General features: G+C 40.7%; 1 protein-coding gene across 3 annotated transcripts in view; it reads left to right on the top strand.

Annotated features, from left to right (window-relative positions):
- The window catches only part of map2k6 (mitogen-activated protein kinase kinase 6), a 48,556-nt gene that overhangs the window by 15,267 nt on the left and 13,494 nt on the right, over positions 1–19,795 (top strand). For all 3 annotated transcript variants that reach the window (XM_087844943.1, XM_087844944.1, XM_087844942.1), the window contains 7 exons: positions 5,329–5,395; positions 7,651–7,699; positions 8,200–8,313; positions 11,756–11,875; positions 12,284–12,400; positions 12,525–12,576; positions 15,535–15,662. In XM_087844943.1, the coding sequence (XP_087701069.1) occupies positions 5,329–5,395; positions 7,651–7,699; positions 8,200–8,313; positions 11,756–11,875; positions 12,284–12,400; positions 12,525–12,576; positions 15,535–15,662 (647 nt within the window). The remainder of the gene's footprint in view (positions 1–5,328; positions 5,396–7,650; positions 7,700–8,199; positions 8,314–11,755; positions 11,876–12,283; positions 12,401–12,524; positions 12,577–15,534; positions 15,663–19,795) is intronic.

Raw genomic sequence — 19,795 nt, 5'->3', positions numbered from 1 at the left:
TGAGGGTCTAAAGGAACGTGTTCAAATTTAGGATCTTAAGTTTGTATTTTAAGATTGGGGTTGAATTTTGCCCCCAAATGTGGGCGATAAGCAGCAGCAGTGTATTCTGAGCAATGGTTAAATTAAGCACATACATTACATAAGGTCCCACAATATCAGTCACCATATGTAAAATTTGGCAGCACCTTATGATAAGAATCATCAATAAAAGGTGTTTTTTTTTTTTAGGTTTATCTGTAAACATCATTGTCAGGTTTGAAACTTGTTTAGAAGGACATATTATGGGATGTGGCAGAGATAAATCACAAGACGGTGAACTCAGACCGCTCTTCTTTTCCTGTTTCAGCCACCGTTTACTTTCATTTTCACTTGCTTATCTACTTTTGCTTTCACTAACAGCTGAGTTTGGTTTTGGGGCCAAAACTCAAGGGTCAACTTTGTGAAGAGGTTGTGGTTTGAGTTAAATGTGTCCATTCACAACATGAAGAACGGTTAACCCATGTGTCATAATATCACGCTGAGCAGATCTTCCTATGCATCTAAGGCTACGTTCACACTGCAGGCGAAAGCGCATCAAATCCGACTTTTTTTTGACCCATATCCGATCATGGTGTGACAGTGTGAACGGCACAAATCCGATATTTTCAAATCCAATTTGGGTCACTTTCATATGTGGTACTGAATCCGATACATATCCGATGTTTTAGAAAGCTGCTGTGTGAACGGTCGAGTCGCATTAAATCCGTCTTTTACGTCACTGACACAAGACAGACGCCAATTATCAGCTCCGGAGAAGACATCGCGAACGCTTCCTGGCCATCCGGTGAAACTGTTGGGAAGACAACGTTGGAGAAACATGAACATTTTATTTGTACTGTATAATCTGCAGATTCTGACAGAAATCTGCAACTATCCTTTGAAGCAGCGCTCCTCTAAAACAGCAATAAGGATCATTATTAGGTTATTTACATTATTATGTAAATAACAAAATAACTTAAAGCAAAAATTGGGAAACGTAAAGTCCGAAGTCTTTATATTAAGGGCCATCAGTCAAACAATACTGTTGCTCTGGGTCTAAACAGAGCGCGTTGTGTGTGACGTCTTCTTTTGCGCATGCGGCCGCTTTGAGCGTTCACACTAGAGCGCGTTTGCTGTCGCATTTTATTTGTAGTGTGAACGAGCAGACAAAACAATCGGATTTGATCAAAAAATTGGAATTGAGCATTAAGACCTGCAGAGTGAACGTAGCCTAATCGTGCTGCAGCGGGGCCTGCAGATCGGCAGCTGTGTTTGACTCTGTGGGAATGAGAGCGGGTCATTTTGTGGCTAAATGAGCACCGTGGCCATTTTTCTGTGATAGTTTGACTGTTTAAGAAACCTTAACCAGTCCGTGCACGTCTCATTCACATATGACTTTCAACATGCCAGAAGTGTGAACGACGACTGTGTCTTTGGGAGCTGCACAGTGTTGCTTTCTGACCGCAGCCACTTACAATAAAATGTGCTAACTTTGTCATTAGACTATTAATAAGAATTTCAGCACTCGCTGTTATGCATACAGCACGTGGCTTTCTTCAGCATTTCCGATACACATGTGGGTGTAAATCACTATGAGTGAAAACAACCAAAAATCATTACGAGTACAGGAAGGAAGGAATTATGCAAGATCTACAGACATGTCTGTGCTCTCCACATGTTCATGATAAAGAAACAGGACAAGGACGATTCCTTATTTCATCCTCCAGGATGCTGTCTGCACATGATATAGCCTGTTGGATACATGGCTGTGTAATTATTGAGTGTGCATGTGTGTAATGTGCATTATAGACTACCTGTTGCCACATAGAAATGTGTCCATACACACTGAGCAAAAAAAAAAAAAGAGCAAAAGTGTCTTTAGATTAATAAAGAACAAACTGAAATGACATGTTGAGCTCAAACAGCTGTTGTTTTGTCAGTTTGATGAAACTCACAGCCCAGATGAAGAACAACAGTACAGACACACGTGTTTATCGCAAGGACAGAATAAAACGTGGACGTAGCTTCGGGGTCAGAAAAAGGAAGCCTGCGTGGAAGTGCATCAAAGCTGCGTTCTATCTGATTGCTGTGGTTGCAAAAAGGCTTCTGGTCGTTTCCTGCCCAGTTTCCGGTTCCAGTTACTCATTTTGGTTCATTAAAAAAAAAAAAGTCCATTCTGAAAATATTTGAAAATGGAGGGTTTGTGTTGTGAAACCACACATTCATTGGCTAACGAGTGGTCAATTACAAGTCTTGTTATTTTTCTTTTAAGGTGAAGGTGATGAAGAGGCTCTAAAATGAGACGATGATCTGTCAGTAACTACAGCTATCTATTATGGAGCTGTAGTTACTTATTTAGTCAGCGGTCTCCAACCTTTTTTGCGCCACGGGCCGGTTTATGCCCGTCAAAATTTTCACCGACCGGCGTTTAAGGTGTCGCGGATAAATACAACAAAATAAAACTAGTACCGGTACTGAAAAAAAGAAGATTTATTCATAACACACATAAAAAGACCCAGGAAAACCGAGTTAACGATAAAAACGATAACAACATAACGCTGAAAACCGATAAAAACCCTGAAAACTATACATTTCACACCTGAGCCTCAACTCTCGCGGCCCCGGGGGTTGGGGACCGCTGCTCTAAGTGCTTCTTAGTGCTTCTTTCACACGTTCATACAGTGCATTCATTCATTTCAGGCACTCACTCTGTTACCAGTTATAAATTATAATGAAATAAAAAAACTAAACTGACTGTTAACAAACGGTTTAACGGCAGATTTGAGACTTTTCTGCGTGCGACTGCTCGCCTGTCGGATCAGTCCAGCGTTCACGTATCAGGAATTTGTCATAGTTCATTAGCTTACAGCAGTGTGAGTGTGTTTAGTGACTGCACATAAATGTGTGTTTGCAGCAGGACCCACACGACAGCTGGAAACAACGAGCTAAACTTCAGCTCCTGTTAATGTTTATTCACCGCAGGTTATTTTCATTACTGGGACTCGACAGTAATCTGACCCATATTTGGTTTTTATTGTGGTCAAATTTACCCGACAATTTACTCTGTATGATGTGAAATTGTAGAGCAAACTTTCTGACTTATTTTCAGACATGCAAATGTGGATATTAGTGGGTCACTTCCTGGCCCGTTGAACATGCACAGACACCAGGGTTTCCTCTCATTTGTTTTGAGCTGCAGGTGTCTCATACCAAAGGTCAGACCTGCATGTGGGTGCAAACTGCATGGTTTTGCTTTTTGTAGAGCAGGCTGATGGGGGTGAGCAGAGGCACAATATCTATCCATTTCTTCCCCCTAAGACCCGTCAGGAAATGAATCTGACGATGAGCAAACTCTGTCTGGGCTAAGCTGCTGAGCCAGTCTGAGGAGGTTGGAGCCAGTTGCTACCTGCAGACGAGGAGAGCATCGACACGCTCGAGTGCGCTCATTACCGAGGCGTCTGGCCGTTAAACTGTCAGCGTAGCATCTCCACATGGAGCAAGCACACCTGGGCTCCCAGATCTCATTTTCTCCTTCGGCTTCTTGTGTCTCAGTGTCAGTTAGGATCTGGATTCACCCACTGCCTCCAAGCGTGAGAACGGATAAGATGCTGTATCAGCAGAAAATGGAAAAATGCAGACGTAAAGCACCGCGGTGTAGATCGATCCAGCCCAGGTCAGGGAGTGCTAACTGCGGGATCTTTCGTGTCAGTGGGCGTTTTTGGCTTTTCAGTGGAAGTATCAGGTCATCTGTGTTTGAACAGTTGATCATCCTGGAGTGCAGATATATGCAGGTGAATGTTGTTGAGATTTGACAGCTGCACGTCGGCTGAATGGACAGAAAAATGCACATAATCAGGTTTGCAGAGCGAGCGCTCCGGTGTTGCCGAAGGGGGGAAAATAAAGGCCGAGGAGGATGATGATCTCTCATCCTGAGCTATGTTAAGAAGTTAAGTATGCTTTCATCTTGGGGTACGCTCCACTGCCAGTGAACCCATCCTCATGAGTCTGCTGTGAGCTTCACTCAGACTCCACTGTTACACAAGTTTGCACAAATACAGGGAGTTGCAGCAGATATGTGATTTACTGTAATTCAACCAAAAATGTCATTTTGAGCTTTTTGCTTCTAGAAGTGTCGAAAGACTTCTTCTCTTGGTTTGATGTCACAGATCTTTGATATTTGTTTGTATTGTGAACAGAGAAGTTTTACGTTTTAAGACAATCTCACAGTTTTGCAGTCATTGCAGGGAAAATGTAGTCATTTGTATGACTCTCAGACTTTATTATGAACAACTCAAATACATATACAATGTTGCCAGATTGTGTAGTTTCAACCCACATCTTGGCAACCCACAAACCAGTTCAAGGAGCTAACCTCTGCACCGGCAGACAGATCAGGTAGACGATGAATAAATTGTTGCTTCCACACTTCAGCTCTGTGTCGCATGTGCAACAAAGATTTCATTAATCAAAAATCTCTAAGTGAAACGTGATGCAAACAAACAGTCCATTAAGTGAATTAAAACCAAATTTCTCATGAAGTTGGTCATCCTCCAGGTGGGACCACTGAGGATAAATTCATTGAAATCACTTCATCTCAGAATCTTCAGGAATGCTGAGAAGGCTGAGAGGTGGCAGGCTGGTGGACTGTTGCTGAGCCAGCAGTAATGAGCTTGTACTGGACTGCTGTGGTGATGAGAGCCTGTAACCTGTGAGCTCCGGGTAGTCACCAAAAGAATAGGGTTGCAGGCACGAGCAGGACGAGCTCCGGGGTGACGGAGTAAGGGCACTCAGACATGCTGAGGGAGCTCGGAGCAGAGCCGCTGCTCCTTCATGTCTAAAAGAGCCAATTGAGGTGGTTTGGGGCACGCCCAGCTGGGAGGAGACGCCAGCAGGAACTGCAAAGTGCTGCTGGGGACAAGGACGTCTAGAACGCCCTGCTGAGCCTGCTGCCACAGCAGCCTAACTTTGGATAATTGGAAGATAATGGATAGGTTTTGCTTGTCAACAATTAGTTTGGGGGGAAAAAAAGCTTTTGCTGTTCTGAGACAGAAATAGACTCCCCGGTGTCCGTCTCCCTCGGCCTCCTTTCTCCTCGTTGGTGCAGAGCTGCAAATGCACAGCTGCCCTGTTGTATCTGAGCAGCTCCACAGTTAACTTGTACCATTAATGCTGGCGGTCAGTGTGGCTTGAATCATCAAGCTGTATCAAATACTCCCCAGTTGTAGTCAGTGGTTCTGACGACGTCTCCTGGTGTGTTTTATTTCAAACTGACTCTCACAGCTTCTCGTGTTGTTTTGTGTTTGTTTTCAGGTAAGAGGAAGCGGGTGCTCAAGCTCCCCAGGGAGGCGTTTGAGCAGGCTACCAGTACCAGCTCAGTGTAAGTGTCATTTCTGCAGAATGTTACTGAAACATGCACGCATGCTTTATCCCGGTTTGCACGTCTGACCCTTTCTTAAATCAAGTCAGAAGGCCGAATATGTGAAATGAAAATCTGTGCAGCAGCAGGAAACAGGAGGAGGAAGTTACGCTCCCACTAATACCATCTTTCTCTGTAAGCACCCTTTTACAGTCAGCCACGCCCTCAAGCAGCGCGTGAACACGAAAGAGTACATTTGTTTGGTCTTAATTACCCTGATAACTGCACGTTCTCGCCACAATAAAAGCCTCTGTTTGTAGCTCTTTCTCCACATTTCTGATAACATGAAGCTCAGTCTGCAGCTGCCTTTTGATAAGAACAGGTTTTCTGCAACAAACAAAAAAAACTTGGTGTTCAGTGTATTTTTAAAGTGAGTCCTCTTCATTAAGAAACCTGCAGCTGCAGAGGTGTTTCTGGTTCAGAGCCAACTTGTAGTTGAAATGTCAGAAACACTGTGGCTGCATTATTGTGTTTAACTGTGCTTCTCATTGTTTTTAAATTACAAAAGTATCTGTTTAACAGTATAGTATTTTTCTGCTTATTTTAATTTCTTATTTTGTGTATTGCATCTTATTTACTATCTCTAATTAATCTAATATTTTTATATAGTTTTGTTATTAGTTGTTTACTCTGTTTTTTCCACTGTAGTATAAACAGGTTAAGCGAATAGTATAAAGCAGGGATGTCGAACTCCTGCAGGTTTTAGAAAACACCCTGTGTCAACACACCTGGATCAAAGATTAGTTCATTGCCAGCCTCTGGAGAACTTCACGACATGTTGAGGAGATTTAGCAATTTAAATCAGCTGTGTTGGATCAAGGACACATCTAAGGCTACGTTCACACTGCAGGCGAAAGCGCATCAAATCCGATTTTTTTGACCCTATGCGACCCATATCCGATCATGGTGTGACAGTGTGAACGGCACAAATCCGATATTTTCAAATCCGATCTGGGTCACTTTCGTATGTGGTACTGAATCCGATACATATCCGATGCTTCAGAAAGCTGCTGTTTGATGGTCAAGTCGCATTAAATCCGTCTTTTACGTCACCGACACAAGACAGAGCCAATTATCAGCGCCCGAGAAGACATCGCGAACGCTTCCTGGCCATCCAGCGTAGATGTCAGTGAAACTGTTGGGAAAACAACGTGAACATTTTATTTGTTCTGTATAATCTGCAGATTCTGACAGAAATCTGCAGCTATCCTTTGAAGCAGCGCTCCTCTAAAACAGCAATAAGGATCATTATTAGGTTATTTACATTATTATGTAAATAACAAAATAACTTAAAGCAAAAATTGGGAAACGTAAAGTCCGAAGTCTTTATATTAAGGTCCATCAGTCAAACAATACTGTTGGTCTGGGTCTAAACAGAGCGCGTTGTGTGTGACGCATGCGGCCGCTTTGAGCGTTCACACTAGAGCGCGTTTGCTGTCGCATTTTATTTGTAGTGTGAACGAGCAGACAAAAAAATCGGATTTGATCAAAAAATCAGGATTGAGCATCAAGACCTGCAGAGTGAACGTAGCCTAAACCCTGCAGGACACCGGCCCTCGAGGCCTGGAGTTCGACACCTGTGGTATAAAGGATAGACGCAGTTTCCAGTCCTGAAAAGTGGAGCTCTCTTCCACAGCATGTCTTTATCCTGTCTTCCTTCTCTGAGCCTGGTTCTGCTGGAGGTTTCTTCCTGTTAAAAGGGAGTTTTTCCTTCCCACTGTCACCAAAGTGCTGCTCATAGGGGGTCATATGATTGTTGGGTTTTTCCCTGTATGTATCATTGTAGGTCCTATCTTATAATATAAAGCACCTTTTGGCGGCTGTTGTTGTGATTTGGTGCTGTATAGATAAAACTGAATTGAAGCCAGGTTGTTACATCCTGTCTCAAAACCAAGATCGTAAAAATACTCAGTTTTAGGTTTAATACCAAAAGCTCAGTTATTTATTTCAAGATTCTGACTTTTTCAAATTTTAATCGCTGCTCCCAAAGCAAAGGACATTTACCTTACAATACGAAGCACTCTGAGGCGACTGCTGTTGTGATTTGGTGCTAAGTAAATAACATAAAATTGAAGTGAATTGAAAGCCAGAAGCACCTTTTCATAGTTGTTTTTGCAGAAGAATAAATTCTGCTGTTTTGTGCCTGAAATGTGCGCCGTGTCCTCTAAAGAACACTTTAACCTGCTCATATGTAACCAAATGTTTTTGTGTTTCAGACCCCCCAGAGATCTGGATTCAAAAGCTTGTGTAACAATCGGAGAGAAGGTAATTTTATTCCTTTGGCTCATTTACTGTCTTCTTTTCCACCTTTCCTAATCCCATTCAGGGTTTGATGCTTGTTTTTCTCTCTTACATAACTTCTTACTTTTTTCCTCCTCCCAGTGTAATTTTGGTCGATCCACATAGGTTGGCTTAATCGCGGCTCTGTTGGCTGTAAAGAATGCCCCGATGAACATTACAGCTGAATTGAACACTTCTGATTGCGGTTAGACTGGAATGCTTTTTATTGCCCATCAGGCAGTAAAAATATTTATTTTAAACTCCTCAAATAAGTGGAATTTTCCATTGGCAGGGCTGGCTGCTCGCTCTCTGTTCGAGTTGGCCACGAGTCAAAGAGATTTCTTTTTTCTTGTGTTTGAACAATTGGAAACAAAAAAAATCCCGCTGCATCGTGGAGGAGACTTTTGCATGGCTTAAAAGAGACATGAGAGATTCCTCGCCCTGTGGGTTTGGCGTCCACTGGAACTTGTCCTCCATTTGTGCAGAATTTCGAGGTGAAGGCAGATGACCTGGAGCAGATCTCCGAGCTCGGCCGAGGAGCGTACGGCGTGGTGGACAAGATGAGACACGTGCCGAGTGGCCTGATCATGGCTGTTAAGGTAAAAGGAAAGACGATTTCCAGACTTCAGGAATGTTTATTTAACCACGAGCCCATTAAAGCAAAGTGACAAACACAGAAAAACACAAATGTGCTTAAAACGTGTGTCCAAACCACGCACATGCACGACTAGAATATTTAACCTCTAACCTTTAAACTCTACAATTGTCACAGAGTGAACTGAATAACATGAAAGAATTTGCTAAGAAAGTGGAGATACAAAAAATTAGGATTGTGGTCCTGGTCTCGCTCCTCTCCTGATGAGCTGATTTTGGACTTGGAAATGGAAACTGCTCGTTTTATAAATGGAGATCCAGTTATTCCATGCGAAAACTGCAGAGCGCACAGGGAAGGAGGTCAGGATGGGACTCTCATCATCATCTCATCATGACGTTAATGATGATGATCGATCCGTAGGCCTGCAAAAGCCCTGTACATCAAACCAAAATACAAACATACTGATATATATACACACATACATGCGCAAACACAATCGACACAATCTACATGACATAAAATAACAACTCAGTCCTGGAGTAGGAAGATGTATGCACTCATTAATCCACTGTTGAGTTACCATGTGCGTCACGCACAAAAACAGAGACAAGGCAAAGAAAAGTCTGTGTATAAATATCAAATCAAATCAAAATTTATTTATAGAGCACATATTAAAACAACAGTGTTGACCATAGTGCTTCACAGTCAGTAAAAGCATGAGACAGTTAAAACAAACAATAAAAGAGGACAACAAACAACACAACAAGCTGGACCAGCCAACTAGACAGAATCAAAAGCCAAACTAAAAAAAAACGGTTTTAAGACGTGATTTAAAAGACTGGATCGACTCGGCTGTACGAATATGAACAGGGAGGTTATTCCAGAGTCTAGGTGCCACGGATGCAAAGGCCCGGTCACCTCTCGACTTCATTCGAGTCCTAGGTTGTGCTAGGAGCCTGTGGTTGGACGATCTAAGTGCTCTGTTGGGATTGTATGAATGGAGTAGTTCAGAAAGACAGCTGGGCGCTAAATTATTCAGAATATTAAAAGTGAACAAAAGAATTTTAAAATCTATACAATATTTAACAGGGAGCCAATGTAGTTTGGCTAAAATTGGAGTGATGTGTTCATGGATTCTCGTACCTGTTAAAAGACGCGCAGCTGCATTTTGAACTAACTGAAGCCGGCAAAGAGAGGAGTGTTGGAGGCCCGAGTAGAGGGAGTTACAGTCGTCCAATCTGGATGTAATAAATGCGTGGATAAGCTTTTCAAGGTCCTTTAACCCTTTAAAACCGGTCGGAGCGGGCACGCTCTGTTTTGCGTAACTATTTTTAAATCCCTGTAGCTCTGCAACCACGTGAGCTAGCGCAATAATTTTTTTTGCATATGAAACCAGAGGAGTTGTACTTACATCTTATGCCATCAGCTTGTCCTCGGTCACAGTTTCCTTCCACATATAGCTTTGCAAAAACTGCATAAAAAGCACTTGCAGCAACAAAAACATAATATTCCAGAAACACGCTTTGCCGATCCGATCAGCTGTTTATAACACTTCCTACATTGGATTCGACGTCAGAGCGAACTATCGCATGTCCACCATGACCTGCCCGAAACCGGAAGTGACGTCATTTTCGCGGAAATGTAGTTTTTTACCGTCAGGGCCTCAATGAGCCTATACTGGTGTTTTTAAAAGTTATGTTTGACTTTATGACTTTCTGTGTCGTTTCTGGGATGCTTAGGACTCATATTGCACTGCTGGAAATAGTTTATTTTGATGCATATGCTGCTTTTTTGCAAATTTGCACTATAATATTTATTTTTGTTTTTCCTGCAGTGTATAAAAATTGGTGTATTTCAAAAATAAAACTATGAAGACACTCAAAATAAATTTCCTGTGGTGGGAAACTATTTTGTGCAACTTTTTTGTATTTACAGTTTTGAGGGATAAGCCTCTTAAATTTCTCTAACTAGAAATATATGTTAAAAAAACAAAAACGATTTTAAATTTTTTTGTAGTTTATTGCACTTTTTTGCAATTTATGTAATTACTATGCACTTAATTCATACATGTTATTAAAATCTGGGCTATAATGGTTGTATTGATGTATAGCAACTTGAAATGCTCCCAAAAATGGCTCCACAGCATGTAAAAATATAATATAAGCTCTGGCGGACTTGGTTCTATGGTAGGTCTTAAAGGGTTAAAGGAAGGAACGGCTTTGCTTTGGAAATCTGACACAACTGGTAAAAGCTGTTTTTTACCACAGTGGACACCTGTTTCTCAAGTTTAAAAGAGCCATCCAGGAACACTCCGAGGTTTCATACAGTGGGCGAGAGATGGCTAGCGAGAGGGCCTAGGGCATCAGCTAACTGGTCTAGCGGAGTGTGACTACCAAAGACTATGATTTCGGTCTTATTCTCGTTCAATGTAAGAAAATTATGTGATAACCAAATTTTATAAATATAAAATATAAATAAGTATAAATATGTAGACTTGAAAATTACAAAGCTGTTCCATAGTTTTTGTTCCACAAATAGAAATACAAAAGGTTTAATCTGTGGTTTCCTCAATCTGTGTCAAAAATCTGAATCTGTGCGTTCAGCAGTTTCAGAGTTTATGAAGGATTGAACTTCCTGCTTGATTAATGATCCTGATTGCTGTTCTTTGAAATGAGCATAAAAGTGCAGTTTTGTGTGTGTTGACCTCACACATCACTCTACGTAAAGTATGTGGAGTGGTTTGTAAAGCAAACCTAAGGATCTCGTGGACATTTGTTGGGTTTCTCCTGCTGGGCTGACAGATCAGGTGTTCTTGGCCGTCCAGCTGCCAGTTTACTCTGACTCTGACTTCTGATTTTGTGTTAAAGTCAAACCTTTTTTCTCTTTTTTCGTCACCACCTTGGGTATTACAGCTGGAGCTTTGCTTTTATTTATTTACCCACCATTGTTACTCCAGAGGAAACACTTTGCAAATATCCTTCCTGGGCATTTATTGCTTCATTCATTCTGTTGCATATTTCTCTCGCATTAGTTTTTTTGCAGCTAAAGCTAAGCTAAAACACATGAGTTTTTTTAAATTTAAATTTATAATGATAGTGATTGGATGGTGTAAATATTGTATTTCTCTGCTCCTCGTTATTGTGGTATGGGGAAGTCAAAGTGAAAAGCTCAGGTGGGGATGTAATCACATTCAGACTCGGTTTAGTTTTACTTGATTTTAAACTTTGACTTGAGCTCCTCTGCTGTTTCCCCCCATCTGCAGTTTTTGGCCTTTCTCTAATCTCTAACCCAGATTAAAAAACGTCACGTCTGCCGTTACCTCACGACCAGCAGTAGGATAATGTTACCTGTGAAGAGGCTGCACATTTCTCACCTGTCTCCCTGCTGACAACACAAAGTGCGACTGCTTTCGCTCTGACGGTTTGTTTCTTGTCATCCTTCCTCAGCGGATTCGGGCCACGGTGAACACTCAGGAGCAGAAGAGGCTGCTCATGGATCTGGACATCTCCATGAGGACGGTGGACTGCTTTTACACCGTCACCTTCTACGGAGCACTATTCAGAGAGGTAGAGTCGCAGAAAGGCTGCTGCTCGTCATTTTCTTTGTGCGTTCGTGGCAGTGTGTCTTTTTGGGGAGTGAAGGAAATCTTAATATATTCCATAGTGCAAAAACAATGAACTCTCTGTTGTTCAACCAGTCAGGACGGAGTCATTCAAACCTCTCACAGAGGGGTCTTGAAGAAGTAATGGATATAAAGACTAAAACAGTTTGAGAGTGGGGTCGGGGGGCACCTCTGCAGACTGCCTGATGCAGAAACTTCCTGCAGCAGTGAGTGGATGTTCAGGATTTCCTCACTGGGTCTGAATCACTGGAAAATTTGTCACTTCCTGTCTGTTTGGAATCCGGCCGGCGCCTTTTTTCCTTTTTTTTTTTTTTGTCCTGATCTGTTTCCAAATCTGCCTGTCTGTTGCCAGGGCGACGTGTGGATCTGCATGGAGCTGATGGACACCTCCCTCGACAAGTTCTACAAGCAGGTGATTGAGAAGGGCCTGACCATCCCCGAGGACATCCTGGGAAAGATCGCTGTCTCAGTAGGTTCACTTAAAGCTCCATAATGTGAATGATTAAAATTTAATGCGAACACTCAACTCAGCTTAATGACACATACGGGTTATGTAACGCTCATTTGCTTATTGATGGCCTTTCTCATTACAGATAGTAAAAGCTCTGGAGCATCTCCACAGCAATCTGCAAGTCATACACAGAGGTAAGAGCCTCAGATTGGAGACCCATTAAACTCTCACTGCCAATTTCCTCTCAGCTGCGTGCGGCTGCTTCTGTTTTCCGCTTCCATTATCCCTTCAGACTCTTGCCAGATCTTACTGGAGAGCCGCAGCAGCGCGTCTGTGTTAAAGCAGTTAAACGAGCATTCGTCTCTGGTTCTGGGTCAGAAAACGGTGGATTGCAGCCTGACGTGTGCGATCGTCAGGCCGGCTGGTGCAGGGGGGCACTGAACTGGATCGAGTGCTTCAGACCTGCATATGACAGCACATGTATCGAGCGCAGTTAGATTGAACGTTAGCTGTCGGATTATTTAAGACAATAGCACGATTCTGCTAAATTTCTGAAAATGTTCTTTTTGTCCTTGGAGTGAAACAGCAGCAACTTTTGTGTTGCCTTAAAATGCAAATGTGTAAATATGTGTGGAGATTCAGTCATGTGCATTATACACTGATATGTTAATGAAGGCTAGTTGGTCTGTGGCGGTTAAAGCAGTGGTCCCCAACCACTGGGCCACGGACTGGTAGCGGTCCGTGAGTCATTTGGTACCAGGCTGCAAGAGTTAAGGCTCGGGTGGGTCTTTTCATTTCATTTCATTTATTTATTTATTTATTTCACACTTAGTACAAAAAAAATCAAACAAACCAACCACACTTTCTATCAAAAACACCACAACCATGTGTGAAAAGGAGCAGGAAGAAGAAAATATTCTTATTAAACCCCGCCCCCTATCTACAATCCAATTTATATTACAAGTGGGCACCAAAAATCAGGGAACAAACCAACATTAACATTTATCTCCGGTCCTAACCCAAACCAAACAACAAATTTACAATCAGAATAACCGCTCCACATAGTAACAAGGAGAAAAATAAAAATTAAAATAAATAAAACAAAAATTATAATGGATCCTTTTTCAATGAACTCCAATTTCATTCACATTCTTCATATTGAGTTATCGTTTTAAGCATGTGACACTTTTTAAAACAATGTAAATTTATACAATTCTTTAAATTATAATGAAGTGAGTTCACACGGTGAAGTGAGTTTATTCATAGCACACGGGTCTTTTCCCGTGTGCTATGAATAAATTTTCCTTTTTTTGGTACCGGTACTGGTTTTATTTTGTTGTATTTGTCCCTGACACCTTAACCTCCTAGGACCTGGCGTCCACATATGTGGACATCCCATTTTGGGTTATTTAGACTGAAATACTCAATTTTGCTCTACAAGGGCCTGATATCCACTGACGAGGACATTATACTGCTACTGTTATCAAAATTTTAAACAAATATCCTCATATGTGGCTCTTATTTTTCATAAAAACAAAAATAAGGTAAAAAAAAATCTGGTAGTTCTTTGTTTTTACCCCAATCAGCCCAAATAGCAAAGAGAAATTAAAAATGCTGCTGTGGAAGAGTTCGGGTCTTAGGAGGTTAAAGGCCGGTCTGTGAAAATATTGTCGGACATAAACCGGTCCGTGGTGCATAAAAGTTTGGGGAACTCTGGGTTAAAGCATCATCGCTGCCTGATCTGCACTGGAACACAAACGCATCTCAAAATACGCACAAATTATTATTATGTTCAAATCACTATCATCACAGAGACGATGCTGATATGATGTTGTGTTGAAATGTAAAAAAAGGCCTAAATTAGTTGAGGTTTGTTGATAATTTGAACAAATCTTTAAAATAAAAATGCTCAGATTTTTTGTAAATAAGCAAAGTTTTTATTTACTTGATGCTACTAATTCTTACTCTGCAGTTCATAGAGTACAAAGTTAGCTTCCTGGATATTATTGACCAAAACAGTCTTTAGTTGTTAAGAATAAAAACACAGTTTAAGTCACTTAATGTAATAATCCTGACCGCCTGTTTTCACGTGTTAGGAGAATCGTTACACCGTTATCATTAAATGTTATCACGTTTTTGTCAAAATTAATTATGAAATTCTTAAATAGCTTCACAAATATGTGATAAATGAAGTGTGGCTATCTGTAAAATACATTGTTACATTATGTTAGTGTTCGCTGCAGTGGATAACAAATATCAAAGTTTTTTATTTTTTACATTTTGCTTTTATTTTCAGTTTTTTTAACTCTATTATTTTTCTCTAATTATTTTTGTATTTTGTGATTCTTTTTTCTTTTTTTCCAGTATGTTCAGGTAAACAAAATACATATTTTGCTACGTTTTGCAAATTCAAAATTCAAATTTTATTTGTCACATACACAGTACGATATGCAGTGAAATGCTTAGACAACTGCTCGTGACCTAAAGAAAAAGAAAAGGCTATGAATAAGATAGGAAATAAATATGAAAATTAAAAAGGGTAAATTTAACTAGGAAGGAATAAAACAAAATAAAATATAAAAATTAAAGTTAAAAATGAAATAACTGTACAACAAAATACACAATACACAGTATAGAAATATATAAGAATGTATAAAGAAATATAAATATATATATATATGTGTATATATATATATATATACACAATAACAGCAGCTGTACAAGTATTAAATGGAAATGAAGAATATAATGTCCAGCATGTCAAACATCTGACTTTAAGCTTGGTAGTTTTTCACTTCAGATTTGCCATTAATTGAACATTTTGTTAAATGTATAAAATAGATTTAGTCCAAACACACATTTGAGGATGAGCAGCAGAAGCTTTGCCGAAGCCACAGAACTAAATCTTACAAACCTCATGCTGGTATTTTAAGAGCTGATCCTTCCTGTGTCAAACCTCTGTTACCACCGTGTTACTGTTGTTGGGTCAAAGTCACCGTTAAAGCAGCTACGTCACAAAAATGAGGACACCCGTCGGTCTGTAACAGTGACCGCAGTCTGCAGCTAGGTCAGCCAGCTGCTCCCTCAGAGGGAAACAGAACTAACAGAGCGACTGTTCGCTAAAAGTCCTGTTTCTTTGTTTGTCTTTCCAGATGTGAAACCCTCCAACGTCCTGATCAACACTCAGGGCCAAGTGAAGATGTGCGACTTTGGCATCAGCGGCTACCTGGTGGACTCTGTGGCTAAAACCATGGACGCCGGCTGCAAACCCTACATGGCGGTAAGCAGCGCGATGCTTTAAGGAATGAAGTGAAAATGTAAAATAAAATTCTTTCTGTAATTAAAAGTTTAAAAAAGTCCAGTGTGAGCTTCCTAAAGAGCCACCAAACACAGCTCAGATATTATTTTGTTATTACGTCCAACGTGAAGTTGAGCGTGTGAGCTGACAGCTCCATGCAACGATACGGCGTCTGCTCGTCGTCATCCGAACGCCATTTCTGGAAACTTTCACGATGTTCTGTGGCGAGATCAGACGGTGCAAACGTCAACTCTGTTTAATTTATCTTTACTTGTTATGAACGCTGGGCCTCCCAGTATGACCACGCAGTATTTATCAGTCCAAACTTTCCAAACCGGAAGGTAACTCAGCAGGCGAGGAGCAAAACCAGGAGGATGCACAGTGTCCAGTTGTTGTCCAGACGAATCGTGACTTTGAATCAGGAGGAGAGCCCGAGGCACTCTCTGCAGGGCCACAGACACGAGGAGACACATGAGGGCTTCAATGATCTAAAGACAGCAGCTGTGTCCAGAGATGCAGGAGAAGGCTTTGGATTCTTGTAGGACGAGTACTGAAACTTTCACACCTGTTAATGAATCAGAAGTAGTTTACAAATGGAAACTATATGAAAAACTTTAAATTTATAGGTATTATAGACATTTCTTTAGGCTTTTAGCGTCATTTTGTTTGTGTACCTGTTGTTACGTCCCTACCACCCCCCTCCCTCCTCCTGCTCTCTGTTCTGCATGCCGGTGATGTGATCGTCCGCTCGTCTGGATTCTAAATGGACTTTGACAGTCAACGGTCACTTTGACCTGACAAAACAGAACTCAGGAATTCATCCGCTTGAGCCAAACGTCTCAGAGTTTTAACATTTACAAAAGGTTCACAGGTCGTTTTACTGCGACGGCGTTCTGCAAAAGCACACAACTCGGGAACAGAAGGCGAGACTTTGACCTTCTTTCACAATTGTTTGAATACTGATTCGGTGGCCACCTGTGAAATCCCTTCAAGGGCCTCGTTACATGTGTTTTATAATCTGGAAAGGCAATAAATATAAACCGCAGCAGGTTGGCTGATGCGTCTAATTACGAGGCAGTAATTCTACACTTTACTAAAACTTGTTATAGGAGTGTGTGTGTCCTACAGTGTGATTTCCTGGATTGAAGAAGCGACTCTTTGGATTTCCAGGAAAAGTTTCTTATAAAAATGAAATAATGCTGCGTCTTTCGGAACAATCAGGGTAACTCAAAATTCCAAGAAAGGATTCAGTCTCATGGAAGCACATAATTCCCAGCCTGTTCAGTTCAACCAGTGTTCTTGACCACCGGAGGAAACATTCGTCTCACGCACCTCATTCAAACATCATTTTTTACGCTTCAAAGATTTAAGGTTGTGCTTCTAAAATACATTTTGAGAAATACTTGGAATCACAAAGAATTAAAGGTCAGGCTGAAGAGCAGCAGCACCTGGATTTAGTCCATGCAGGTCAGAGAAACTAGACAAAGATTGTTAATAATAATAAAAACTAGGGGTGGGGGAAAAAATGGATACTGTGTAGTATGGTGATATTTTGTTTGCTAATAATGTATGGATACAGGGACAGCAGAAATCGATATTTTGTTACAAAAAGGTTTTTGTGCTCTGACTTCAGAGCATGTTGATCCTTTTTCTGAGCAAGAATCCTGACATTCCTTCACTGTCCAAATGTGTTTAACTTGTTTATGGCAGCAATAAACATGACAGTTTACTTATTTTAATTTAAGACATGTTTTATTTTAATTAAGTGTAAAACTTTTTTATTTAATGCAAAATTATATTTTGTTTTAATTTACTTTCAAATTCTTCAGTTGCTGAAGGGGCTGCATAGTTTTCATAAACTGCATAGTTCAGAATAGCTATAATTGTACCAGATGGTTGATTCAGTTAAGTTGGACTAGACTGTAATACAAACCGTTCAGTTTGTCAACAATCAAACTGAAATGAGAGAAAGACTGAGTGTGAGACTTTGATATTAGATAAAATGAATATTGATAAAGTTTACCTTTATGTACAGAATCTGAATATCGCAAAATATTTTAAAAAATTGCAATAATATCGTATCGTGGGATGTATGGTGATTCCCACCTCTAATAAAAACGTTACATAAACCGCCAACTTTAAGCTGCTGCCAATCAGCTGTTTTCCAGATAAAAATCTGTTGGTGCTCGTAAAATGCAGCCCCTGAACCATGACGGAGCCTCCGCTGTGCTTCACAGACGCTCGCTGTTGTGCTTTGTTTGTCAAACTTTCAAAGATTATTATAAAGAAATGTGAACAAATGTTTTTTGGTCTGCTAGCAACAAAGTGTCTACATACACCATAGGGCTGCTCAATTAATCGAATTTTAATCACGATTACGATCAACGATCATTAAAAATGACTGATTATTAGCCCCTCTCTAGTGCTTTACTCTCGCGCTGCTCCGTGTGGCAAATCGAGCGCACCTCTCTGCATTTCGAACACGCGTCACAACAATTAAGAGGGAAGCTCGGAAAGCTAAGCAGAAGTTATTTGGAGAGGAGAGTGACTGCTGTTGGTTGAAAAGAGAGGTAAAAAAACTTGAGTGGTGTGGAAACATTATGGGTTCATGAGTCAGACGTGGATCAAGTAGACACAGTGTGTAAACTTTGCTACAGTGTCGTAGCTGCACCACAGAGCAACACTGCAAACTTCACTAAACATAGATGTTTACATTTTTCATTTATTTTTATATTGCAAACATTTGCACTGTTATCAGTATTTGCACTATTTTATATTATTTTTGACAATCTTTAAAGTCATTATTCAATACATTGTTATTGTTAAATAAATATCGTCGAATAATCGAGATCTCAGTGAAAATAATCGTGATTATCATTTTTGCCATAATCGAGCAGCCCTAATACACCACGTAAAATTGCTTCTTTGCTAAGTTGTCAGTAACATGTGGACGCCACACTGGTTCAGCCTTTGAATTAGGTGTCCTTTTTCACTGTTTGTAGACTTAAATCACACCTTTCTTGGCTGCTACTTCAAAGCACATTGTGCGCTGTCTGTCCTGCGTGCTGCACAACAACATTCAATATTTAGTATTTACTGCTGTTTACACTTAGGTAGATTAATGCGATGGTGTTGTGTATAGTATGTTGCTTTGTTTTGTTTTGGTTTTTTTTGCTTGTTTTCTATTCTTTTTCTCTCAACAGGTGATCCCGGAGATATTTTTTTTTTTCCCCCCCTTTCTCACTGTCCCTCTCCCCTTCTGTTTTTCTTTTCCTTCCTCTTTCTTTCTCCCTTTCCTATCCCTCACTCATGTCTGTCCCGTCTGTAACAACTGAAAATAAAATAAAATAAATAATAAAAACAAAGGTCGATCAAATGGACCAATACGGCAATGCCATGATGATCCATTTGGCAAAATAAATCCATTGGGTATCCTTGTTGGTCTTCAGACAACAATTCTGACGGCTAAAGAACCAAATGGGACAGGCAAAAAAACCAAAAAAAACAAAAAAAAGGTGTCCTTTTTCATGCTTCATTTCATTTTTATTTCTATAGCACCAGTTCACAACAAAGTGCTCCAGTGATTCATAGGTCAGTGTTCAGCTGCGTACCAAAAGCATTCCTCTGAAAATGGTCAGATACAAGGACTGGGCTGAAAAACAGCCGGTGTCCAAAGGAAACGCTGAAATATCTCCAGAGAGCCGGAGAACTATTGTTCAAGGCCGCTTTAAACAAGTCTGACTGCCTGGATGGTTGTTAATGACTCTGTTATTGCTGCAGTGTTGGTGTCTTCAGAGGTTTCTTTGAATTTTGAGGATTTGCGCTCATAAAAATGCAGCAGCACCCGAATGTTGACGAATGTTACGACTTTAATGTTTTAAGTATGATGATACATCCTGGGATTGGATACGTGAGCAGGTATCCCGCTTTGGACGGACAACAAAGGGAAGTATTTTTACCTTGGAGGGAAAACGTAGACCAGAACATACTTCCTGTTGGTTTTGGCTGCAAACGTAGATTTTGTGCATTAAAAGTGTCTTTAGATCTGCGACCTCGAGTCCCTCATTAGCATCCACACGTTTAATGAGCCAGTTACTCTTTAACCTCTCGGCAGG

The sequence above is a fragment of the Neolamprologus brichardi genome, chromosome 8, assembly GCF_056152115.1.
Source record: "Neolamprologus brichardi isolate AB-2024 chromosome 8, ASM5615211v1, whole genome shotgun sequence".
Lineage (NCBI taxonomy): Eukaryota > Metazoa > Chordata > Actinopteri > Cichliformes > Cichlidae > Neolamprologus > Neolamprologus brichardi.
This window is presented reverse-complemented; position numbering and strand designations above follow the sequence as displayed.